Genomic DNA, 21091 nt, shown 5'->3' with positions numbered 1-21091 from the left:
CTCGTGCTTTAACACTCCTGCTGAAGTATTAATAGCAGCTGGCAGTGCAGAGCAAAAGGCAAGGCAGGAGGACTGGACGCGCACCCTCTTGAGAGAGCACAGGGAGCCTCACATAAATGTTAACTCTTCCACAATCCTCCACTTATGTTTTTTTTCCCCGGACTCCTCCTCTCTACCATCAGTCTTGCCCTCTCAACGCTCACTCTTCCCCTACTCACTACTTGATTTCCCAAAACAGGGGGGTTACTCTGTACCTGAAGGTCTGTGGTCATTCTCCACTGAGCAATTGCTGGGGGAAAGCTGGGTTCCCGACAGCATTACCGTATTTGCTCTTCTTTTGAACACTGGCCATTTGCTCTGCACCCTCCTGCCTCCCGGGCAGGTCACTGCAACAACTCCTACCTGGCAGAAGGAGCCATCGAGGAGCAAAGTCTTCAAGACAGTTACTACCTGGGTCTCATAAGCAGGCGGATTAAAGGAAAGAAGATTACACCAAGCCCTGCAAATACCTTTGGGAGTTGCCTTTTTTTCTGGGCTTATTAAATAAAGGCAGAGGCACAGGTTGCATTACACACTGCTCCCCTCTACTGTCTTCAGAGCAGCCTGCGCCAAAGAGCCCCAGAGCCACCCCAGCCGTGGCACAGCGAGTCCAGCGCCCTGCACATCACCAGTGCCACAGCCAGCTGAAAAGCTGCACAATTTCTAGACACATTATGCCTAGGCAGCACAGGCTCGTGGGAAGGAACGCTCTGTTTGTGTGTGTTGAAGGAGCTCCTCTGGTGTTGAGGGCAGACCACATCTGAGGACAGACCTGCTGAGATCTTTGTTTTACCCTCTTTAGATGAATCCCTAAACACAGGGATTTTCAAAATATTGCTGTCTGTGGGGCAGCCACAGGCAAGGGGCTCTCTCTGCATGGATTTCTCTGTGTTACTGTACTGCAACACAACAGAGAGATGCTGCCTTGGTGTGATGCAGCCAGAGGACACCCCCATTGGCTTACCTTGCCTTAAGTCCCCATTGCTGAAGAAGGGCCAATCCACTGAAGGAGAGAAGATGCTTCAGAATTGGGCAGCAAACCCTATTTTTGTTTAGCAGCTGAATCATCCAGGCCTGACACTTCTCTGAACATCATAACATGCTTTTGACCAGAAATTAAACTACAAGAAATTTAAGCCAAGGAGGGACTGCTCCACCCAGTCAGTCAATCAGGAATGCCTCTTCCTACCGGTGCTTTCCTTGGACCTTGTGCATTGCTTTTATGGCTACCAAAATTTCGGCAGAGAGACCGCATGCTCAGCCCTGAACATCTACAGTACTTTATCCACTAGCCCAGCTGCAGAGTTGCCTTACAAACAAGTCACCTCTCTGCAACAAAGGGCATGAAAGGCTGCGCTCCCACCTCTTTTGCAGTCCTAGACACAAGATAAATATAGCAAGGAGTAAATCTGTGCTCTCTGCCTAAGGTGCAATTAGGGGTTTTGGTAAACACTAGCCACTACTGGATGTGCCGGCCTTGGAGGCTCAGAGGATGCCTGTGGTAGGCAGCCAGGGCTCGGGAATTTGCCTCTGCCCACGTGAGGAGGGACACCAGACTTTGAGGGGAAGAGGGAAAGTTGAGCAGCCATGAGCTGCTCTGCCAACATGCCCAAGAGCAATTTGCAAACTGACATTTCAGCAACAAAAAGAGGAAGAAAATAAACACCACAGAGAGACGCATGTATTCAACCGAGAGAAATGTGACCACACACAGCTGCTTAGGTAACCAGCACTGCATGAGCGAGCACATAGAGACCAGGTCAAGACACACCAGCCCTACTTCCTTCTTCAGTTCATTTTTTCCCTGTTCCTAAGGGGAAAGGTGCCAGACACCACCCCACACACACTTCATAGCTATCCCACTCCTCCAGTGCCCACCGACACCTTGGCTGGAAGCAGGTCCTTTCACTCCCCAGCCCCAGGAGGGCTCCCCCCCGCCTGCTCCATCAGCTCCTGCACAGGCACCTTGGGCCAGCCACATCCCAGCATGGCCATGCCCCTCACAGAGGTGATAACGAACATACTTCTCTCTCCCAGGGCACTGTGCTCTCCTCTAGAGGACTGTGGGGTTTTTTCCTCCATCCTTCACAACGGGATGAGACAAATGAGATAAAACCATATTCCACTGCTCTCCCACCTCCTCTTTGCCATAGCTGCTGTGAGGTTCTTTTGAAAGGGTGTCAGAAGTTTACTCCAGAGACACCTGGTCCCAAGGCGACAAGTAACCTCGCACAAGGACTACTGCTCCTGTCCCAGAGGACTTGCACTCTGCATTTCTACATCCCCCTTCCTCGAGGGAACCCTGTGGACCTCATCAGCACTCATTAACAAACCCATACCACATTCCAGCAAGGAAGATGATTATCTTAAAACCCAGTCAGCAGCTAAAGCCTCCAAACATTACAGAGCATTAAATTCCTGGTCATTCCTGAACTACTGATTTATATTTCACTGTCTCTGGTTTCTTCAGACCAGAGCCCATAGTGCCAGATGCTGTATGAAGAAAGCATCAAGAGATCCACCTACTCACCTGCAATGTCCAGTAGCCTTTTGGGACTAAAAGAGACTATACATAAGAATGGAGATGAATCGTGGGTATTGTAAAGGAACAGGATGACAAGGCAGTGCTCGGCACATCCCCTCAATAGCAAACAGGCCCATGGCACCTATCACTATTCCTTAATTTTGTAGCTGTGCACACAAGCGCCTACATACCCTCATTCACTGTAAGTAATGCACATCTCTGCCTGAAGCACGTGGGAGCCCCACCAGACTCTCCCAGGCAGCTTCGAGTCCACATGTCTGCATTATGCAAGCACCATCCTCGTCTTTCCCTGCAGGAAACCAAGCACCCGAATCGAGAGCAGCCTTTTCACTTTAACTTCTTGTTGCCTGGAGTTGGGATTTCCTGCAGAGCCACAATCGTGGAGCTGTGCTGCTGCAGAAAGGACTCTCCAGGCTGGCTGGTGACCAAGCTTCACCCTTTGCTACTTCGCCCTCGTGATGAAAAAGACCAAGAGGACACATGTCAAATAAGGGCTTGTCACTAGGGAGCCCAGGGAGAGCAAGCAGTGCATGTGCATGGGGACGCTCTTTGGCACAGAGATCTGTGCAGCTGGGGTGACCACTGTGGTGCTTAAAACAAAGGGGAATAGAGGCTGCCCAAAGAAATTCATATGACCTCATCTAGGGACACATCCAAAGCAATGAGGCTGCAACCACAAGTCTCTGGTTAACCCCTCTGCTGCTCTGTCAAGGTGAAAGGCAGAGTCTGTGCTAAAAACATCACACTGCAAAGAGATGTTGTGCATCCCCATGGCTTCCAGCTGGACCAGAAGTGCTGCACTCACAACCTGGATCCCAGTATGGCAAAGGGAAACTAAAAAAGGATGCAGTAAAGGTTAGGATAATCTGAAGGTCTGGACCAAGCTTTACAGGAGGGGTTCCCAAACTCAGTTTACTGAGATACCACGATTACACAAAGGGCTATGCTGTGTAGTGGGGGTACCCGTGTCTGAACTACAGGAGATGTGTGACAATTCTGGCAGCATATCCCTGGGGGAAAAAAACCCTCAAAAACCTAATGGTTTTTATAGCACTCTGAATTAGCTTACGTAACGGTAATCATGTACGCTCGACTAGGGAGCCCCTGGCTTTTGACATTTCTTTTGTTTAGTTCCACTATTCTGGTTAACCTGCGACCTCACATAAACCAATTTCTAAAGTTGTTCTCTTAAAGACTCCAGGCATAAAGAGGAAAGATGGTCCTCAGGGCAAGGTACTAAATCAAGAGATGGAACCAGCAAGATCTATTGCCACAACTACTTTTAACTCACTGCATGAATTCGGAGCATCCCAAATTAGTCAACCCTGCTGAAATCTTGTTCACCCTGTTGAAGTGATGATGCCAATTTAAGCTATGCCCACAGCTATGTGTGTTCAGCAATTCCACCCACCGGCCACACATCTTTCCATTTCAGCGCCCATAGGGAAGGATCCCCAGATTCACAGGCAATGCAAAAGGCACAGCTTTCAGCTTCTCTGCTGCTCTATTTCCCCCAACTATGAAATGGGAACATCAATAACTACTAAAGGGAAAATGCAAGGCTTAACCAGAGAAAAGCAAAATAAGACAAGAACTATCTGTGCATGTCTTGTTGAAATTTTCATGTAAGACTATATTCTCTCCAGTTCTATTAATCCCAGCTACCAGCTCCTGCAGAGACATCCTGGGTACCCTGGGCAGAGTGGCAGTGCAGTGCCATCGTGGTTGATGGGGTCCTAGAGCCTGTGCCCCGAGCAGAAGCTCCCAGGCTCACACCACAACCAACACCTTTGAACCATCTCACTTGTCCACCCGCTGTGGCTTCTGGCCCCTCTGTCTACCACCGTCAACCTAAAGGATGGACAAGGGGCTCAAGCTGGCACAAACACAAACAGCCTGGCACGGAACTCCCTCCGCTTCATACCCAAGAGAAGTATTTAAACAGAATGAGACAAACTGCCCTGACGAAGGTTTCATGACATCAGTGAGTGCCCCTTTCTAATGCAACCCAGATAGCTGGCCTTGAGCTTCATGCCTCTAAATTATGCCCTATGCTTCCAAAAAGCACTGAGACAACTTGTGGTTGATCTTTAGCCAACTGCTGATGATGCAGAAGTGGGGCCGCTAGCGCCCTGTCTTTTTTGGATGGAAAAGCTGTGCCTGCCCTGGACTGCAGCTGGCCCTGGCAGCATGCCCCTGCTCTGCTCGGGCCGGCTCCAGGCAGCCGTGCAGCCAGACAAAGGCTGAAACAGGAAAGCTGAGGCACCTGCTCCCCTCCTAACCCTTTGGGACCTCTCATGAACAAAGCACCTGACCCACAAATAGCACTGATCCTGGAGCAGTTCTGCTGCAACACAACTGGAAGGCATCCTCCTCCCTGCATTCGCTACACAGAAAAAACATGCTGGTTTAGCTAAATCGGTAAACTCTACCTTTTTTTGGACCCTCCTGCATTATCCCCACCAGGGAAGTTCCTTCCTCCTAGCAAAAACTGAATTGTAGGCTGGAAACAAATCAAAGTACAGAGCACAGCTGGCTGCCCAAGAGGAATACGATGCCGATTTCTTCCACTCCAACTGCTCTGGGGCTGTTTTCTGGCTGGCTGGGGAACACATCACTGCTCCGGATGGCAAATGTCAGCAAATATTTCTGGCTTTCAAAGTCATCAGGTTCATTTGTAGGAGAGCAAAATGGGAGTAACTTCCCTGACACGACGTTCTTAACACTGAAAAAAATTGCCCTTATCTACCCACATCAGGCGATGGTGGCATTTTAGGGGCCACAATTCTGAACTCTGATGGAGCCTTTTACAAAGGGCTTCTTCCCACTCCTCCCCTCTTTCTCTGCCCGTATTTAATTGCATGTTGAACAGAGCCTCCAAACCACTCACAAAACTTGACCTTATGGGTATGATCCCATATCCTAATTGAGGGGGGACAGTGCCAAGCCCCAGACATCCTTCTTGTCCTTCCAGTTCTTGAGCCAAGGTCCTCCCAGCTCCCACTATCAGGCTGCACCCCAGAATGGTGCTCCTGTCCACGGTGAGCCACAGGCCCAAGCCAGCCCATAGCCGAGTTGCCGGGGGCGAGGACCGATACGACTAGCAATGCCGTGTATAGAGGGACCCAGCAGTGAGCCCAGCTCCACGTCTTCCACTGAATGGGCCCTGGTTAGGTTTAACTCGGCACCTCCAGGGTGCTGGACATCAGAAGTTGCTTCTGTACCAATAATTGTGGCATCTCTTCGTATAGCCAGAGCCCTGTTAAACTGTGAGATGCTCAAACACTATTTTAACCCAGTGTCTCCCTCTTTCCAGGGCATTCATCAGGTATGCATGATATGAACTCTGCTTTTGCAGCCAAAGAAAAACAAACTGAGACAAAGCATAGGATTCACATATCCCTAAATGTAGCTACCTAAAGAAATTATGGTCCCTTATAATCCCATGGGGATATGGGCTCCTCCAAGAAGTTTATTCTTCCCATTCTAAAGTAAGTGCTCTCAGACACTTTCTGATAGTCTCCAGCTCTCTCCATTGAGCAGTCTCGATGAGTCCCACCTCACTGGCTTACCTGGGACTACGCAGCAGGCCTGTACAAAACAAAAACCACAGCTCCAAAGCCCTAGAATTGCTGGTCACTGAGCAATGATGGATGCCGATGCCATAAAACCACTTTCAAAGGGACAAGAAAGATTGAAAGGAGTCACAGAATAAGGTTTCCAAAAGAGGTCAACATCAGATCTCCAGGTTCCTACTGTCACTGCATGCCCCAAGGCAATATGTGGTGTGTGGATGACTATGCAGCTGTCCAGATCCCAAGAATTGGTGGCTATGGAAATGCATGTCATCCCTTTCTTTGTTTAGGGTGGCAAAGAGCCCAAAGCAATCCCCTTCTGCAATGCTTCACTTGCAACCACTACTCAGTCATCCCAACCCCAATTTATCTTTTACAGGAACAAAAGCTTCTGGGTGCAAGGCCAGATGTGCAGAAAGGAAAATTTGGACCTGAAACAAGGGGAAATTAAGCTGCAGTTATATGGAGTCATAAATATTTACTGCAATGTAAACTGGAGCACTGAGCTGTTCATTTGATTTTACTTCAAAAAAAAATATTAAAATTTAAAAGGTCTCTCACCAGAAAAGTGGAAAAGTATATAATTAGAATCTAAAGAAAACAAGCTTGAACAAACGCGCTGTGTCTTTCAATTTAGATTCTCTACACTCCAGTTACCTTTGGAGCTGCACCAATTCCCCTTTCTGTCCTCGGACATATATATATGAAAACATGCGGTGCCAGGGCTGAGACTGCAACTTTGTTTTTGCACATGCAGAAGATAAACACGCACTTCAGTTCAAAACTACCAGCTTCTGCGCTGGTGGCCGAATTTTGAAGCATCAGCTTTAAAATGCAGCTCAGTTCTTCTGGACCGAACAATCGCTGCCGCAAAGCTTTAGCGGCCAGACCAATACTGCGACTCCACGTTAGATTATCGCTCAATGCGTTTTTCCTGCCGTGTGACACTAGTTTGGGGTGCAGCGGCCTCCTCTGACCATATTTACGCCCTCCCACCGATACAACACAACATTAGGTTGGAGACGGTGACAGCGCATGGCTGTGAAGCTCCAGGTGCAGAGCAGCAAGCGTCCCAGCAGCAGGACAGCGTCACAGCGTGCCAGACCCCTGTCGCCCTTGTCTGTGCCATAACGTGAATACCTGTCCCTGTGCTTATCACTAGTGTTTGACGAGGGCCAGGCAGGCAGTGTCACAGCTCCCAGGGCATTTAAGCACACGCGTAACGGGATGTCTGTGACTAATCCCCATGCCACATGTGCTGATGCCTTGATAGAGCGAAGCGCTGAAGTCACTGCTCCAGGAAGGCATCCCGAGGGTGGCTTTCTCCTCCCACCCACACAGAGGGAAAAGCTGAAAACGACTGTTTTGGTAAGTACATCTGGGAGCTGAGACAGGATATGAGGGCTGAGAAAATGAATTAAAATAGCAAATCAAGCCCGGAGGGAGCAACTGTGAGTGACAGAGAAACCAAGAGGACAGGAGCAGATGAAAGCCCTGAACCGAGCGTGGCCAGAGCAGGGTGTTGAGGAGGTGAGTGGGGTTCTTGGGGGGGGGACAGGCTGGTTGCAGCAAGGAGCAGAGACAACTGTCAGCATCCCAGAGAAAATGAGGAGTCAATGCCAAGCAGTGGTCATACATCTCAGAGAAGGAAACATGAAGGAAGACTTCAACTGCAGCAAAGCACCTGCTAAGAAAGATGAACATCCGTGATGTACAAAGCACCCTGATTCTGGAGACAGACGTTTCCACAGAGTTTTGAACTGTGGAGCAGCACAGGTTCCTCGGAGGGGCTAGCACAGCCAGCAAAAGGGGCCCTCAAAAGGAAAAGCCCAGAAATGGGCTGTCTTAGCTTGCTTTTGAGTATTTTAGACGAGAACAGTGAAGTTTTCTACTCACGGGGTGTAATTTGGGTCAGGCCAACACAGGTAAGCACCAGAGACGTGTCTCTGTCCCTGGGCACTCCCAACCCACGTCACGCACATGCAAGCAGAGCGCACGGGCTCAGGTACTCACAAGCACCGAGACTTCTGCTACTGCTTTCCCGAGGCTGGAAAACACCTTTTTCGAGAAAGAAACCCTCCCACCTGCTTCCTTCTGAATCAGAAACAGCTTCAGAAACATTAAGTTGCAATTAGGAGTGTAAATTTAGTCACAAGCACATATAATCCATAAATCTCCACATCCAATAAAAAATAATAGCTAAGGAGAGTACGAAAGAGCTGCTAATGACTAAAGCTATATTTCAACCTCAGGCCATTCCTGCCTTCTGTTGCCCTGTATTAGATCCCTTGAATTGAGATGGGGCCTTCTAATTATTCTCTCTGGATCCATTATTCAGTAAGTAATTAATCTTTTATTTTATATTGCTCTCTCTTTTCATAGTTTGGGGGGGGGTGTTAAATATACATATATACACACACACACTCTGCTCTCTTTTTTTATATATACTGCTCGCTCTCTACAGCGTAGAGAGCTCTGCATTTATTAGCAGCCAGCTTTGCCTTTCAAACCATGGCCAGCGGACAGGAGGCAGGAGATGTGATTTCTGAGAGTTACCTCTTGCATTCTCTCAATTTTAAAAAATTTTTTTTATTGGATGAGGAAATTTCGAAGAGAAATTCATGCAACTTACTTGGACTTGTCTGGTCACTGAGTCTCCGAAGTCTCCCACTGGAGGTCCGGCTGATTCCTAAAGCAAGAAGAAGGTTTGAAAGGATCAAGGGAGTTCATATGTACGTGGAGCAATCTCACTATGACTCTACATCTGGTGAGGCATGTTTTCTGTTGGGAATCTGCTATGCACAATCACCTCTGCGATCAAAGGAATGTTATATGTTATTTTAAACAGAAAAACACCTGAGAAGAGACCTCCACCTTTCCCTGAAGATGTCAAACATTATTATTCAAACATATCAAACCCATGAATGTATTTAGGGTTTCCAGAAACACCAGAGAGAACTTTTGAAATCATTAAGTGGGACACGCATGTTCACCTCTCGCTCCAGGATATTTTATCCTGGAGACAAGTGCAGCACTTCCAGAGACAGGTTTCCTTGCTGAGAGAGGAAAGCACAGGAATTTAGGGACCAGCACATTCCCTGCATTGGCAGAGAGCTCAAAGAGGCTCCTCCAAAGAGACCGCTTCCCAGAGGTGCTTGGCCTCTCCAGCCAGCTCAGCTGGAAGGACAGCAGCGGCTCCTGCGTTCAGCATCACACGAAAAAAAGAAAGCAAGAGGTGACTACTTTCTGGCTAGGTTGCACCCACCGTCCTGGGAACACATTGTGTACGAGAATCCTGTCATGGGGTTAGACCAGCTGAAACACGGGATGCATTGCATGTTCCAAGCAGATGCTACACTAGAACACAGCAATCCAGATGTTGGGCTAATTCTGCTCCATCTTTTATAATGAAAAAGTATTAATCTTACTCATTGGGGTAGCACATGGTTAATTCATATGCACAGTGCTGGAGAAAGATATGTGGACACCTTAACCTACCCTACATCATACATTACTTTGAAAGACAAAACCCAGACACACCTGTCTCCTCCATTCCCATACCCATTTCAGAAAGTAACCAGTAACTCCCAGGAGCCTGCCTGCCTCCCAGACTCCAGGCAAGCCATCGGGACCTGCTGGCTATGGCAACATTTCTAATTCATCAGCAACTCGTTTAATTTCTCTGCTGTCCCATCTGCCTGTTTGTGAATTGGTGATTGCCACAACACTCGTTTCCCAGAGATGCTGAAAAATTCAGCCAGAACCAGAATTGAGCTTAACAAAGCCTTTGGTTAAAACCTAGCCATATGCAGAAACCATACATTGATTAGTGCCTCGGTTTCTCTTTTCTTAGCACAATAAAAGCAGGTACACTAAATACAGCGAACTACGTCAGGGGGGATGCTATACTCTGAAACTACCCCAAATGCGATGATGTCCTGATATGGGTATTCCCAGAAGGTCTGGCAGCTCCTCAGTTTCTGGTGGGTCCTGCCAGAGGAACAGCAGCTCCAGGATGGTGTCCATCATCTCAGGCACCAGATGCTGGAGCTGTCAAGCTCCAGAATGGAGCCACGGAGGCTCCTCAGCTCAATACAAACCCCACCTGAGCACAACAGTATTTTGAAACAGGATTTCTACCCTGCAAACGGATAAGAAACTCCCAAATTTTGGGGGTGATGTTGTTGTTCAATTGTATTATTTTAACTATCTTCTCACCATCTACCAGATCTGTTGGACAATAAACAAAGGGATTAAAACAGCACCAATTTAAGCTGCAGAACACCCCTAAACTGTGATTTGTAGCATAGCCACAACCTTACAAACCTTGTCAGCTGGAAGAGTGCATCATACAAAAAAAAAAAAAAAAAAAAGGAAAATATATAAAAGGCAGGAAAACTTTCATACCAATGAGCCTGGGACGGAGGGAGGGAAGGGAAAAGAGCTGCCTGGCAAATCAACATGGAAAAAGTGTCTCATGCTCAGAACCCTCTGCCTATATATATGAATGTGTGTGCATTTTCTGCCTCCCTTTCCTCTTCTAATATAAAAAGCCTCTGTGCCTACAACATTATGTGGCTGAACCGCAGGGCCAGTCCCAGGGAAACAGCGGTGCTCCTGACCATGGCGGCACAGGGAGAACCCCCGGCCAGCACCGCCCAGAGCCATCCCCCACTCTGCCCCCCAAAGAGCACCGCCAGCCAAAGGGCCAAAAATAGAGCTGGGACTGTCCACCCGCATGTGTGAACACCCAGTCTGTCTTCTTGACAGCTTTATCTGCATTGCAATGGGGCAGACTGCTGCTACACACATCGCTCAGCGTGCAGTTTCCATTACTGACAGCGAGAGAAGGGCTGAAGTTTCTAGGAGTTTGTGCATGATAACCAGGCATTATAAATTTTAAACATATGATTTTTTCTATTAAACCCAGTCCCTGATTTTTTTTCTTAATTATTTTCTCCCCTCTAAATGTCTACTGTTTCTTTGGACACTAGCAAGAATGAAAAGGCATTATTTCCTCTGGTCAACCGAGTTTTAAACAGTACTTCTTCAAACAAGCTGCAAGAGCACTCGAGTCCTGGCTCAGCTCCTTGCAGAGAACGAACACCTCTGCTTTGTCTGCATGCAGGCAAGGTGCGGTGTTGAAAACTGGCTTTCATAATTGCACAAAAAACAGAGGAGAAACGTCCCTTATGGGTGGCAAGCTGAAGAACGCAGATATGCAGCCATGCTGAGCTAGTTAAATACATCCTTTTATGTTCAAAGACTTCATTCAGTCTGCGGCAAAGCAGGACGGAAGCAGAGCGAGGAGCTTACAAGCTTGGACAGGATCGCACATAGGAAATAGGCTTTATTCCCTTTAGCAACGACTCCAGTGGAAAAACACACATAGGACTTGGAGCATCCAATGCAGCACAGCCATCAGAGCATCCATGTGCCCTGGCTGAGCCTATACCTTTTATGCAAACATCTCTGAGAATTTGCTTATCTGCCCTGACTCACAGGTTTTCTCTGGGGATCTGTAATTACTATTCATACCCTTTTTAAATAGGTAAACCCAAAGGTGGACAAGATGAATTCATTTGCTCTGTATTGGAGACAGCACTAGAAGGAAGCTTTTCTGACAGCTGTTGCTTCAACCTGTTAACAACATTAATAATATGTAATAGTGCTGTTAATCCCCTTTCAACAAAAGGGAAAATAAGGAGCAAACAAGAAATTCATACAGGCTAACACCTTGACAGCGAACCTGGAAAGAGGAGGGAGCGCTATGGAGCCCAAGCCAAGCTTGCTATCTGTGATGTCCCACTGCCCCTCCACAGAGGGAGGATCTAGACACAGTCCTGGAAAGCAGATAAACAGCAGGGAAAGCTGGCAGCCTGGCAAGACAAGAAGAGAAGATCTGTCAAAAAAAAAAAAAGAGAGAGAGAGAGAGAGAGAAAGCAACAGCTAAAAATATGCTGCTCTGAACACACTGCCAGGAAGCCGGCAGTGTGGGCAGGACCGGAGAGCATCGGCATGCTGAGCGCATTCTGGGGTTACCTCTATTTATAGCGTGGAAGCAGCAGACTGAGCCCCGGGTTTGGGCTGTGGAATGAAAATCAAAGGTTTCCACCCCAGACACAGTGTCTATGAGTCTTCCCTCTTAACGCAGTTCAAATGCCCTCAAGCCATGCTATAATTTTATTGTAGTGCACTGGACTAAGAAACATAATGAAATATGCTTTATTTAGCCGAAATTAAGAATGCTTCCCCACGTCCCCAGCAGAATGACTTCAAAATGGAAGAGTCCAACAGTTAAAATCGGCCAATCCAAGTTCACTCAACCCAGCGGATGTGCCGCAGCAGGACAAAGTTATAACATTCGCAGAGCTTAACCTCACCTTGGCTCGCTGGCTGAGCAGTATTTTTTCACGTTTTATAATCAATGACTAATTCCCTCCAGATCCACAGGCTGGGACCATATGGCGCAGCAGAAAGGCAGCAGCAGCACCAGAGGACACTGGGCTTCACTGGGGTCTCCTTCGCAACTACTGAAGCCAAGAATCGCTCCAACTGGGTTGTGTCAGTGCAAGCGAGATCCTAGCCAGGCTCACGTTTAAATCACTCCCTCCAGACAATATTGGGCCAAATGTTCTACTATTTCATGCTTCTTGCAGCTGCTGATATAACACACCATGGACGCAAAGCATTCCAGTGTTGAAACGGGAGCATCTTATGGATACTTGCCCTGACACAGACGATGTCTGACTTTGCTGAATCCGAACCTAGAGCTAACAAGGGAGCTGCCAGAGATGTTCACCTCCAATACAGTCAACACGTACTTTCTCCAAAACCCATCAGAGTTTTTGCATGATACACCCCAAACTTTTTCTAGATGTGTATAATAGTAACGAGACAGGCCACTTGAGAATTATTTTTTCCTCACAGTAAATGATCCATGCCACTACACTCATACTATGTAAAAATCAAAAGAACAAATGAGCAATTTCCATTATCAATAGAAACCACAGGGTGAAGACAAACAATGGAGGATGTAGCCCAGGAACTTGCTCTCTCTACACAGTCCAGTAAAAACAAAAAACCAAACAAACAAAAGAACCCAAACCAAACAAAGGTCATGTCAGAAAGGGACAGGCCAAAACCAGCAGGAGACATCTCATGCTGTGCTGGAGTCAGCAAAGCGGCACCAGCTCATCTGAGCAGCCCTTGCTTCTGTTAAACGTATTTACTAGTGAGTCTGAGATCAGATAATTCAGCTTCCTTCTTCACCCAGCACAAACGCAGCAGGGTGTCCAGACAGCACTGGAGATGTCTCCATCCAAGACCAGTTTCCTCCTACAGGCATTTCTGCACTGCCGGCTCCCCAGAGCTCTCTCCTGGGGTGTACAGGTCTGGGCCAAGTCACGGAGCCATCCCGAGACTTCGACAACTTTAGCACTGGGGTGGTGGGAGAACCCTCAGCTGAACAACACTTCAGAGGTGCCTGCAGCACCTACACAACACCAGCAGTTTTTAAAGTAAAGGCCGACATTTAGACTTGGCTCCCTCCAGGGCAGGATCTGCACCAGCCTGTGCGCTGCAGAGGCACCCAGCCCCAACTCCTCTAATCCGTCCTGCCCTTTGCTGTCTCCCCAGGCCATCCTGCTGCCGGCTAGGGAGGATGCAAGATGACAGCAAGGATGTCACTTCGTTTGCCCTGCAGCGGATGCAGAGCTGGCACAGGTACCAGTGCAGACTGCTGGGACAGAGTTTTCCACTCCCTTTTAGGAGGTGTATATCCATCGCAACACCCTTAGACCAGCTGTTCAGGACCATACAGGGTGTGAGATCTATTTTCTTTTATCTAATTCACAGGTACTATCTAGACAGCAGGAAAGAGAACTGCCTTCACCAGCAATATAGTATAACACCAGCAGCTATACTTTATCCCGCTTCACTTACACAAGCTCTAAAAGCTCCTTAGATAAAATGGCTGGAGAAGACTTCATCAGTAACGAGGCCTGGAGCTGTTAACAGAAGGAGGATAACCCACACGTGGTTTGATCCACAGAACCACCACCTCAGTGGTTTCTCCAATATACCAGAGCAGCTGCTGGAGATTAAGCTGCAAAGTTTTAATGCTGACACAGGACATCACGTTCAGAGGTAGAGCCCTGCACATGGAGCTGTGGGTGTCCCTGGAGACAGCTGGGGACAGAAGGGCTCAGGGGGAGCTGAGGACTGTAAGGAAGAGACATCTGTTTGCAGAGTAGCAAAGGAAGAAGAATCTCTATTGCTTCAACCCCAAGTCCAATGAACCACACAATTACAACTTCACTTCCATTAACTTGAAATCCACTTGCAACATTAACCTCAAAAGGAATATGTTTAAAAAAAAAAAAGAAAATATTCATGTTCATTTCCAGCACTAATCAGAAACATGCACTGAAGAATAAAAGACACTTTTCCAGATTCTGTGTAATAGAGACTCTTTACAAAGAAGCTGAGCACAGCTAGAAGAAAAACGTTCAACCCATGTGCATGGTTTCATTCTGGATCAAATAACTCTGGCAGCAAACCGAGCTTTCACTGGGATGGAGGGATGCTGATGGAATGGAGGGATGCTGTTCCCATGGGGCACCGATTACAGACTCAGGAGCGGACCACTACCTTCTCCAACACAGCTACCACCACGTGGGTACGCCAACAAGCTAGATGTGTCTAGGTCAAAGGCTAGAGCAGAGACCATGCAGCCTGAAATACCACCAACCATTTCCCTCGTGGGAGCTGGATATCATCAGGCTGGGACCAGACAACACTGCTAATCAGCACAGCACTATTAATACAAGTGGAGCCATGAGTTCACACATAGAAAGAATCCAGCCCGAGGCTGGATTACAGATAACCCTCAAGGAAACCACAGGAAAATTGGCATTAGCAAGATGCATATATTCCTACCACAATGTTATACTTCTGGCAGGTGCCAAATACATTCTAACACTAAAAAAATGCTCCAAAAGCTTGTGCTAACGATAAGAGGCAGTAAGAAATAAGCCTCAATTTTTGCAGCATTAGAAAGGCTTCCCCAAGACCAGCAGTGGCCTGCCCAGAGCTCCTGGGCTAAGTTAGGTAGAAGGGCCAAGCTTGCACATGGTGGTAGAAGATGACAGGGACCCAGCACTTTAACCTTGGCTCAAGTTCAGGCTTTGATTCAAGATTTTAACTCTAATTAAACTGCAGTAATTCTCAGGAAATCAGTTGATGCATCCATAGAGCTCATGGCCAGAAAATTGCCTTGACTGACCTGCAAAACCCACACACCTTTTTATCCAGTCTTGGTGAATTCGAGCTCATGCTTGAATGAAGTTTTGGCTTTTCAGAGACATACAGTCTCAACGTCAAGATTAAAACATTGGAGTGACCCCAAGTGCTTTGACAAGTTGCTCAATAGTTAAAATGGCCTTCAAACAGCACAGAGACCATGCCTCTTCCCTGTGTGTTTATTCTGAGGTGAGCAAACTCAATCCTCAGATATTCACTTGACAGAAATAACAAGATCATTTCACTGCTCTTTGTGATAATCTGTTCTTTACTGCCCACAAATTCCTCACAGCCGATAGTCATTCACAGATATGCTGGACAATCATGAAAGCACAAAAAAAAAAAAAAAAAAAAAAAAAAAAAAAAAAAAAAATTAGCACAAGTAGTTTTTCATATGAAAAAGCATGTTAGTCATCATCTGTGATCGTTCTGGTTAGAGTGTTTCAGTAATCTGGCCAGGCAGCAGAAGGGATGCCACATCACCACACTGACACATCAGATGACTTGTACAAATGCGTATTTATAATGCAAGTATCCACACAAATTGGAAGGGACTGGAAAAATGGGTCTTTTGTAAGTATTGTCAGTTTTGCTGGTTTATGTGATTCTTTTACTTAGCAGCAGGAGGGAAGGGGAAAGGATTTATAAAGGAACAGAAAACTGTTCTTGTGAAGCTGTACCAACTGGGAACGGACCTGGTAACTACTGTCAAGTCTAAAATCACTTCCAGTTCACTGTTGAAGCTAACCAGATTTCCAAAGAAATCTTGTCCCTCTAAATTTACCATCTTCACCACACTCCTCATTTGCTCACACTCCTTAGCTTCTGAAATCCACGAAAGAGAAGCAGGACCCAAGAACTACAACAGTGTCCTCATGGCATTTTCACTAAATGAGGGCGTTTTGCAAGAATACATCCCAGAGCTCGCAAAGCCATCGCCGAGAGCAGCTTGGATCTGGTCCCATTTATTTCTGCAGAACCTGCAGCATCCCAACAGAGATGGGAAGGAGGAAAGGGATCTGAACTCAAAGCTGCAGCCTTGCTCAAAGAAGGAAATAATCAAGCTCTTACATTAACCAGCTGCCGCAAGAGCTTCAGCAAGCTAGAAACGTGTTAGTTAATCCTTAACATTAATAGCACAAGAGTCACCAGGAGCCTGAATGGACAAGAGATAAGGCTTAACACGCAGAGCACTATGCAAACAAAGAACAAACCAAATGATCACTGCTCATCCTTTGCCTTCAAAAAAAAAACCAAAAAAACCAACCCAAACATTTACAGCATCCAGACTCATGAGTGCACCTAATTTTCTCAGGTTTGTCTGGCAATGGCCATGGATTAGTTGGAGAAAATCACTGTCAGATTTGAAGGAGGGGAAAGGAATTTTAAAACTGCAATGTGGTATTTCCATATGGATCAAATACTCCCAAGCCACCCCACAGCTCTCCTCCCCACTCCCCGCAGGCCCATAACGCTCTGGCTCTGACCACACAGGAGAACTCCTGGTGCAAAATTCCCAGCCCAGCATCTGGCGCTCTGCTGCACTCTGACACTGTACACAGCTTTAGCGCGCTAAGCAGCAATGTGTTACTTCAGATAAAAAAAAAAAAAAAAAAAAAAAAAAAAATCATCCTTACTTAGATTTTAAATCAATTTCTTGCCGCCTTCTTGCAACCTCAGCGCAATCCAAATTTTACTTTTCAGCCACAGCATTTGCTCAGTGACCGCTCACTGCTTCCCTGCTCTTGTTTCAGACACACAGAACTCCCAAACTTGTGTTTCAGAGGGTCCCCCCACAACAAACATCACTGGATTTATCACTGGAGCCCTGCAAGCCTGGGGCTGCCATCAGGATGTAATACAGACCCCTTCTGTTTGCCAGGCTCTGAAAGGCAAATGTTGATTTTTCCCAGAGAGGGATGGGGGTGTATAAAGGAGAAAAGCCGAGAACAAAGAGGCAGCGGCTCCCTAGCCAAAGGGCTGCAGACGACAAAGGGCAGAGGTTAAGGGTTCTCATGAGCCTGGGTGACCCACCGGGATGACCCACCGGGATGACCCACCGGGATGACCCACCGGGCTGCCTGGCAGAGGCATGCCAGCACCTGTAGCTAACAGGACACCCAGAGCAGACCTGGCCACTTCGGACTCCCCAGCCTTAGTGAGCAACTCCTCATTCACAGCTGGAGGAGATAAGGGGCAGCCTTTGGTTTTGAGACCATTTGTCTGACTCTGAAGACACTGCAAAGGGAAAAACTCAGCCAGGGATTTTACTTAGATGCTAACATGCAAGTCCAAGTGTCACTCCAGAGTTGTGACAAAGTGCCCTTTTCCTCCACGCAGTACGAGAGATGCTCCACTGCAGCCATGTAACATCTGGACAAAGGAACGAACCAGTGACAGGTAAAGCAGCAGCCAAGGCACCACGGTCACTAAATCCCAGTCCCTCCCTAGCCAGAAACTCAGTCAAATACACAGGGTCAAGATTCGCAAACTGTCTGACCACTTGATTGAGAACAGGTAATCTTGAAAAAGCATTAAGCTCAAGCAGACAATGGTCACTTTTCTCTCTGCATCGAACACCCGCACAAACGTACTCTGGGGTACAAACGCTACCTGGAGCCCTTTCACCCGAGCATCCCTAGTGTAGTAGCAGCCAAAACACGCACACTTTGCAGTCATGTGTTCATGCAACAATGAGTCTGGATCACTTTGGTAGGTCCCCTGCAATACTCTGATATTACGCAGAATTGCCCGAGAGTCAGAAAGCCCAAGATCCAAGCTGTGGTTCAGAAACCAGCTCCCTGGATAACCCTACACAAGAAATTTAAGCTCAGAATCGCAGCTGCTCCCTTGGGACATCAAACACCCACGTTCTAACATTTATCTTTAAACCCAACTCCAGTCACATCTTGATTCTCTGCTCATTTGAGGCTAACCTGCCCTAGGAAGATGCTGAGGTAGGCAGGCAGGGAGGAAGGACCAGCTCGGCTGCAGGGGGAAAGCCGTCTGCGGACAGAGGAGTCAGGAACCGCTCAGCTGCCACCACGGCTCTACCACGACTTGCTGCACATAACTTTCCTTCTCCGCGTATCCTTTTCTCTGCCTGTAAAAGGAGGTGTCAAACACTTCCCCTGCTTATAGGAGCAGGAGGGATATATTATTTAATGTTTTTACATTTTAGCTGTACTGTAAAGAATGATTCAGGCACTATCTATAGGTTACTGAGATAATGTCCGCTGTCAGGGAAGAAGGGAAGTTACAATTTGAGACTACAATGAAGCCCTGGACCCATACAATTGAGAGTTTTCTCCTATTAAGTCTGCCCCAGAAGTAGCCAAGGCAATCCAGTTTCATAAGTTAGTAACATTCTTTGAATGTTTTTCCTTGTATCTTACAATTATATTTAATAGAGGCTGCAGCGGGGAAATTGGAATAGAAGAGAACTTCAGCCAATTTTTAGGACTTATTTGAGTGCCTAATGTTGCAGATCAGCTTACGCTACAGTTTGCAAAAGTGCCTTTACAAACTGTAGTATAACTCCATCTCTATCTTAAGAGATGCTGCACTTATAGTTCTCTCCCCCAAGTCAGACGCCCACAGAAAGACCGACCACAGTCCCAAAGGCAGCTACACGAGCAGCTTAAGACTGTAACTGTAAGGGGTCAGCAGCCAACACTGAGATTAAATTTCCTGTGGGCTCTCCCCCCCAGTCTCTCTCATGTGAAGTGTTTAAAGGCATTTAATGGAGGAGTAGGTCCTCAGAAATACCTGTTGCCCATGCCAATCCCCAGAATATGTCTGTTGTGTCCTGCTGCTGGACATCAGAGAAGTAAGGTACCCAGCACAAAAGCACTAAATTAATTTAAAAACAAGATGTAGAATCAATACATAAGTGCCAATATCTTATTGGCTTACCTTTTTAAATCTTTGTAAGGGACAAAACAATTCTAGACCCAACACCTACCTTTCTGCCAAGCCATACTCTCCCACAGTCAGCTCTACAGAGGGCCACAGCAGGAAAATTAAGAATAGGTTCATTTAAATAAACCCCAGCTGTAGGAACCACCTCTGCTTGATACTACTCCGTGATTACACACTCTTCTCCCCAGGTACCAAGCGGTCCCAATGCAACTCGTTCCTCTAATGGGTTTCTGCAGCTGCCAGCAAGGGAAAGGTGAAGCACCTGGCACCACCAAGCAGCTCAGCCCTGGCAAAAGGCAGAGTGAAATCACTCCTGGCACAGGTGAAAACCATTTCAAGTCACGGAGCACTGCCTGCAGCCTCTAAGGAAGCTTTTCTCTCTTCAAAGAGGGCTCACACAAGGAGACACAAAGCCTATTCTGTAGGTCTGGCTGAAAGGCAGCATTGTACGTGGAACATGGCACGCTCGGTGTAACGCAGCCGGGCAGCAGAGGTCTGGGCCCCATCCAGAACCCCTCCCTCGAGTCACTCACCCCAATGATACAAAGGTTCAGCCTCCACTATGAAAACCATTGCGACAAAAAGGCAATTGCTGCTATTTCTGTAACAAATACACCCGTATGCACAGGACTGAGATCTGCTTTGTGCCAGCATGGATTCTCCCTGGAAAGCTCAGCCTGCAACTATTGAGTAACCCAAACCTCCATGCATGGACCCCGGCACCGCCAAGACCTTGTGCTGTGCTAAGCAGCAGCACGAGCGAGTATTCCCAACACGGTGAAGCTTATGGACTTGCACCTTATGCCATAAGTGATGAACTACAGCGTGTGTGACCTGCCACAGTGTATGCACAAGCTCCTGCCAGCCAAACCTGAAAGGTTTTTCTCGGTCTGGAGGCTGAGGTCCCTTCTGATGACCTCTACACCACGGTCAGAGTTCATCACACAAGCTGACCTTTCACAAATGGCATCTTTTGCAGTCAGAGGACTCCAACACCTCATGTCCAGAGGGGACCCATGGCACTGCCATGGTTCCTCTAGCCCAAACCTGCCCCAACCTTTTGTATCCCCTGTGGGGTCATCGTCCAGGCAGGAACCTCCCTCCCCTGTCCAGAGCTGCAGGATCGACAAGGGGCCAAGGGAGGATGCTCTGGGGGGTGTCAAAATTCCAGCCTTATCTCCAGAGGCTGAGATCATGGGTAGAAAATGTTTCTGTGTTGTCTCAGCAAGCTTCCTGCTGGCACCCCTCTTCCTCTCCACGAAAGTACCTCTTTGTGAGCAGTTTTGGAGCCAGAGAACAATGTTCACTGGTAACAGACTAAAGGTATTTACCATTTCTGAGACATCAGATCTGTAATAGTGCCTGTCCTTAGCATGACCCAGTTGTTCCTCAATCAGGTCTCTCCTGAGCACGTCAGGGGATGCAGCCCCAGCTGCATGGAGGGATGCTGGCACTTCTTTCGAAAACTGCTGGTACACAAAGCAGTCACTCGCTGCACCGCTGCTCACTGCTGCAAGCTGGTGGCCACAAGCTTTAGTGTCTGTGAAGGAAGGATGCCCACTACTTAGGATCATAACCAGAGGTCTCCAACGGCTTAGGTTTGACTCCTCACTCGCCCACAGATACCTGGGAGCCTCAGGGCAGTACCAGCCTGAGCGTTCGCATATTAAACATCTGCACAGGAACCCCAGACGCCCTCCATAGTCAA

The 21091-nt window shown here is 47.5% G+C and overlaps 1 protein-coding gene across 2 annotated transcripts in view; it reads right to left on the bottom strand.

Moving 5' to 3' along the window:
* SEPTIN9 (septin 9) overlaps positions 1–21091 on the bottom strand; it is a 145804-nt gene that overhangs the window by 110100 nt on the left and 14613 nt on the right. Inside the window, exons 1-2 of one of the 2 annotated variants that reach the window (XM_030014679.2) lie at positions 19427–19542; positions 8792–8848 (exon numbers count right to left, since the gene is read on the bottom strand). In XM_030014679.2, coding sequence (XP_029870539.1) covers positions 8792–8848; positions 19427–19442 — 73 coding nt within the window. In that variant the 5' untranslated portion in view covers positions 19443–19542. Of the gene's footprint in view, positions 1–8791; positions 8849–19426; positions 19543–21091 lie in introns of those variants that run through there. The other variant, XM_030014678.2, reaches the window with a different exon arrangement.

This window comes from Aquila chrysaetos, chromosome 5 (assembly GCF_900496995.4).
Source record: "Aquila chrysaetos chrysaetos chromosome 5, bAquChr1.4, whole genome shotgun sequence".
Taxonomy (NCBI): Eukaryota; Metazoa; Chordata; class Aves; order Accipitriformes; family Accipitridae; genus Aquila; species Aquila chrysaetos.
This window is presented reverse-complemented; position numbering and strand designations above follow the sequence as displayed.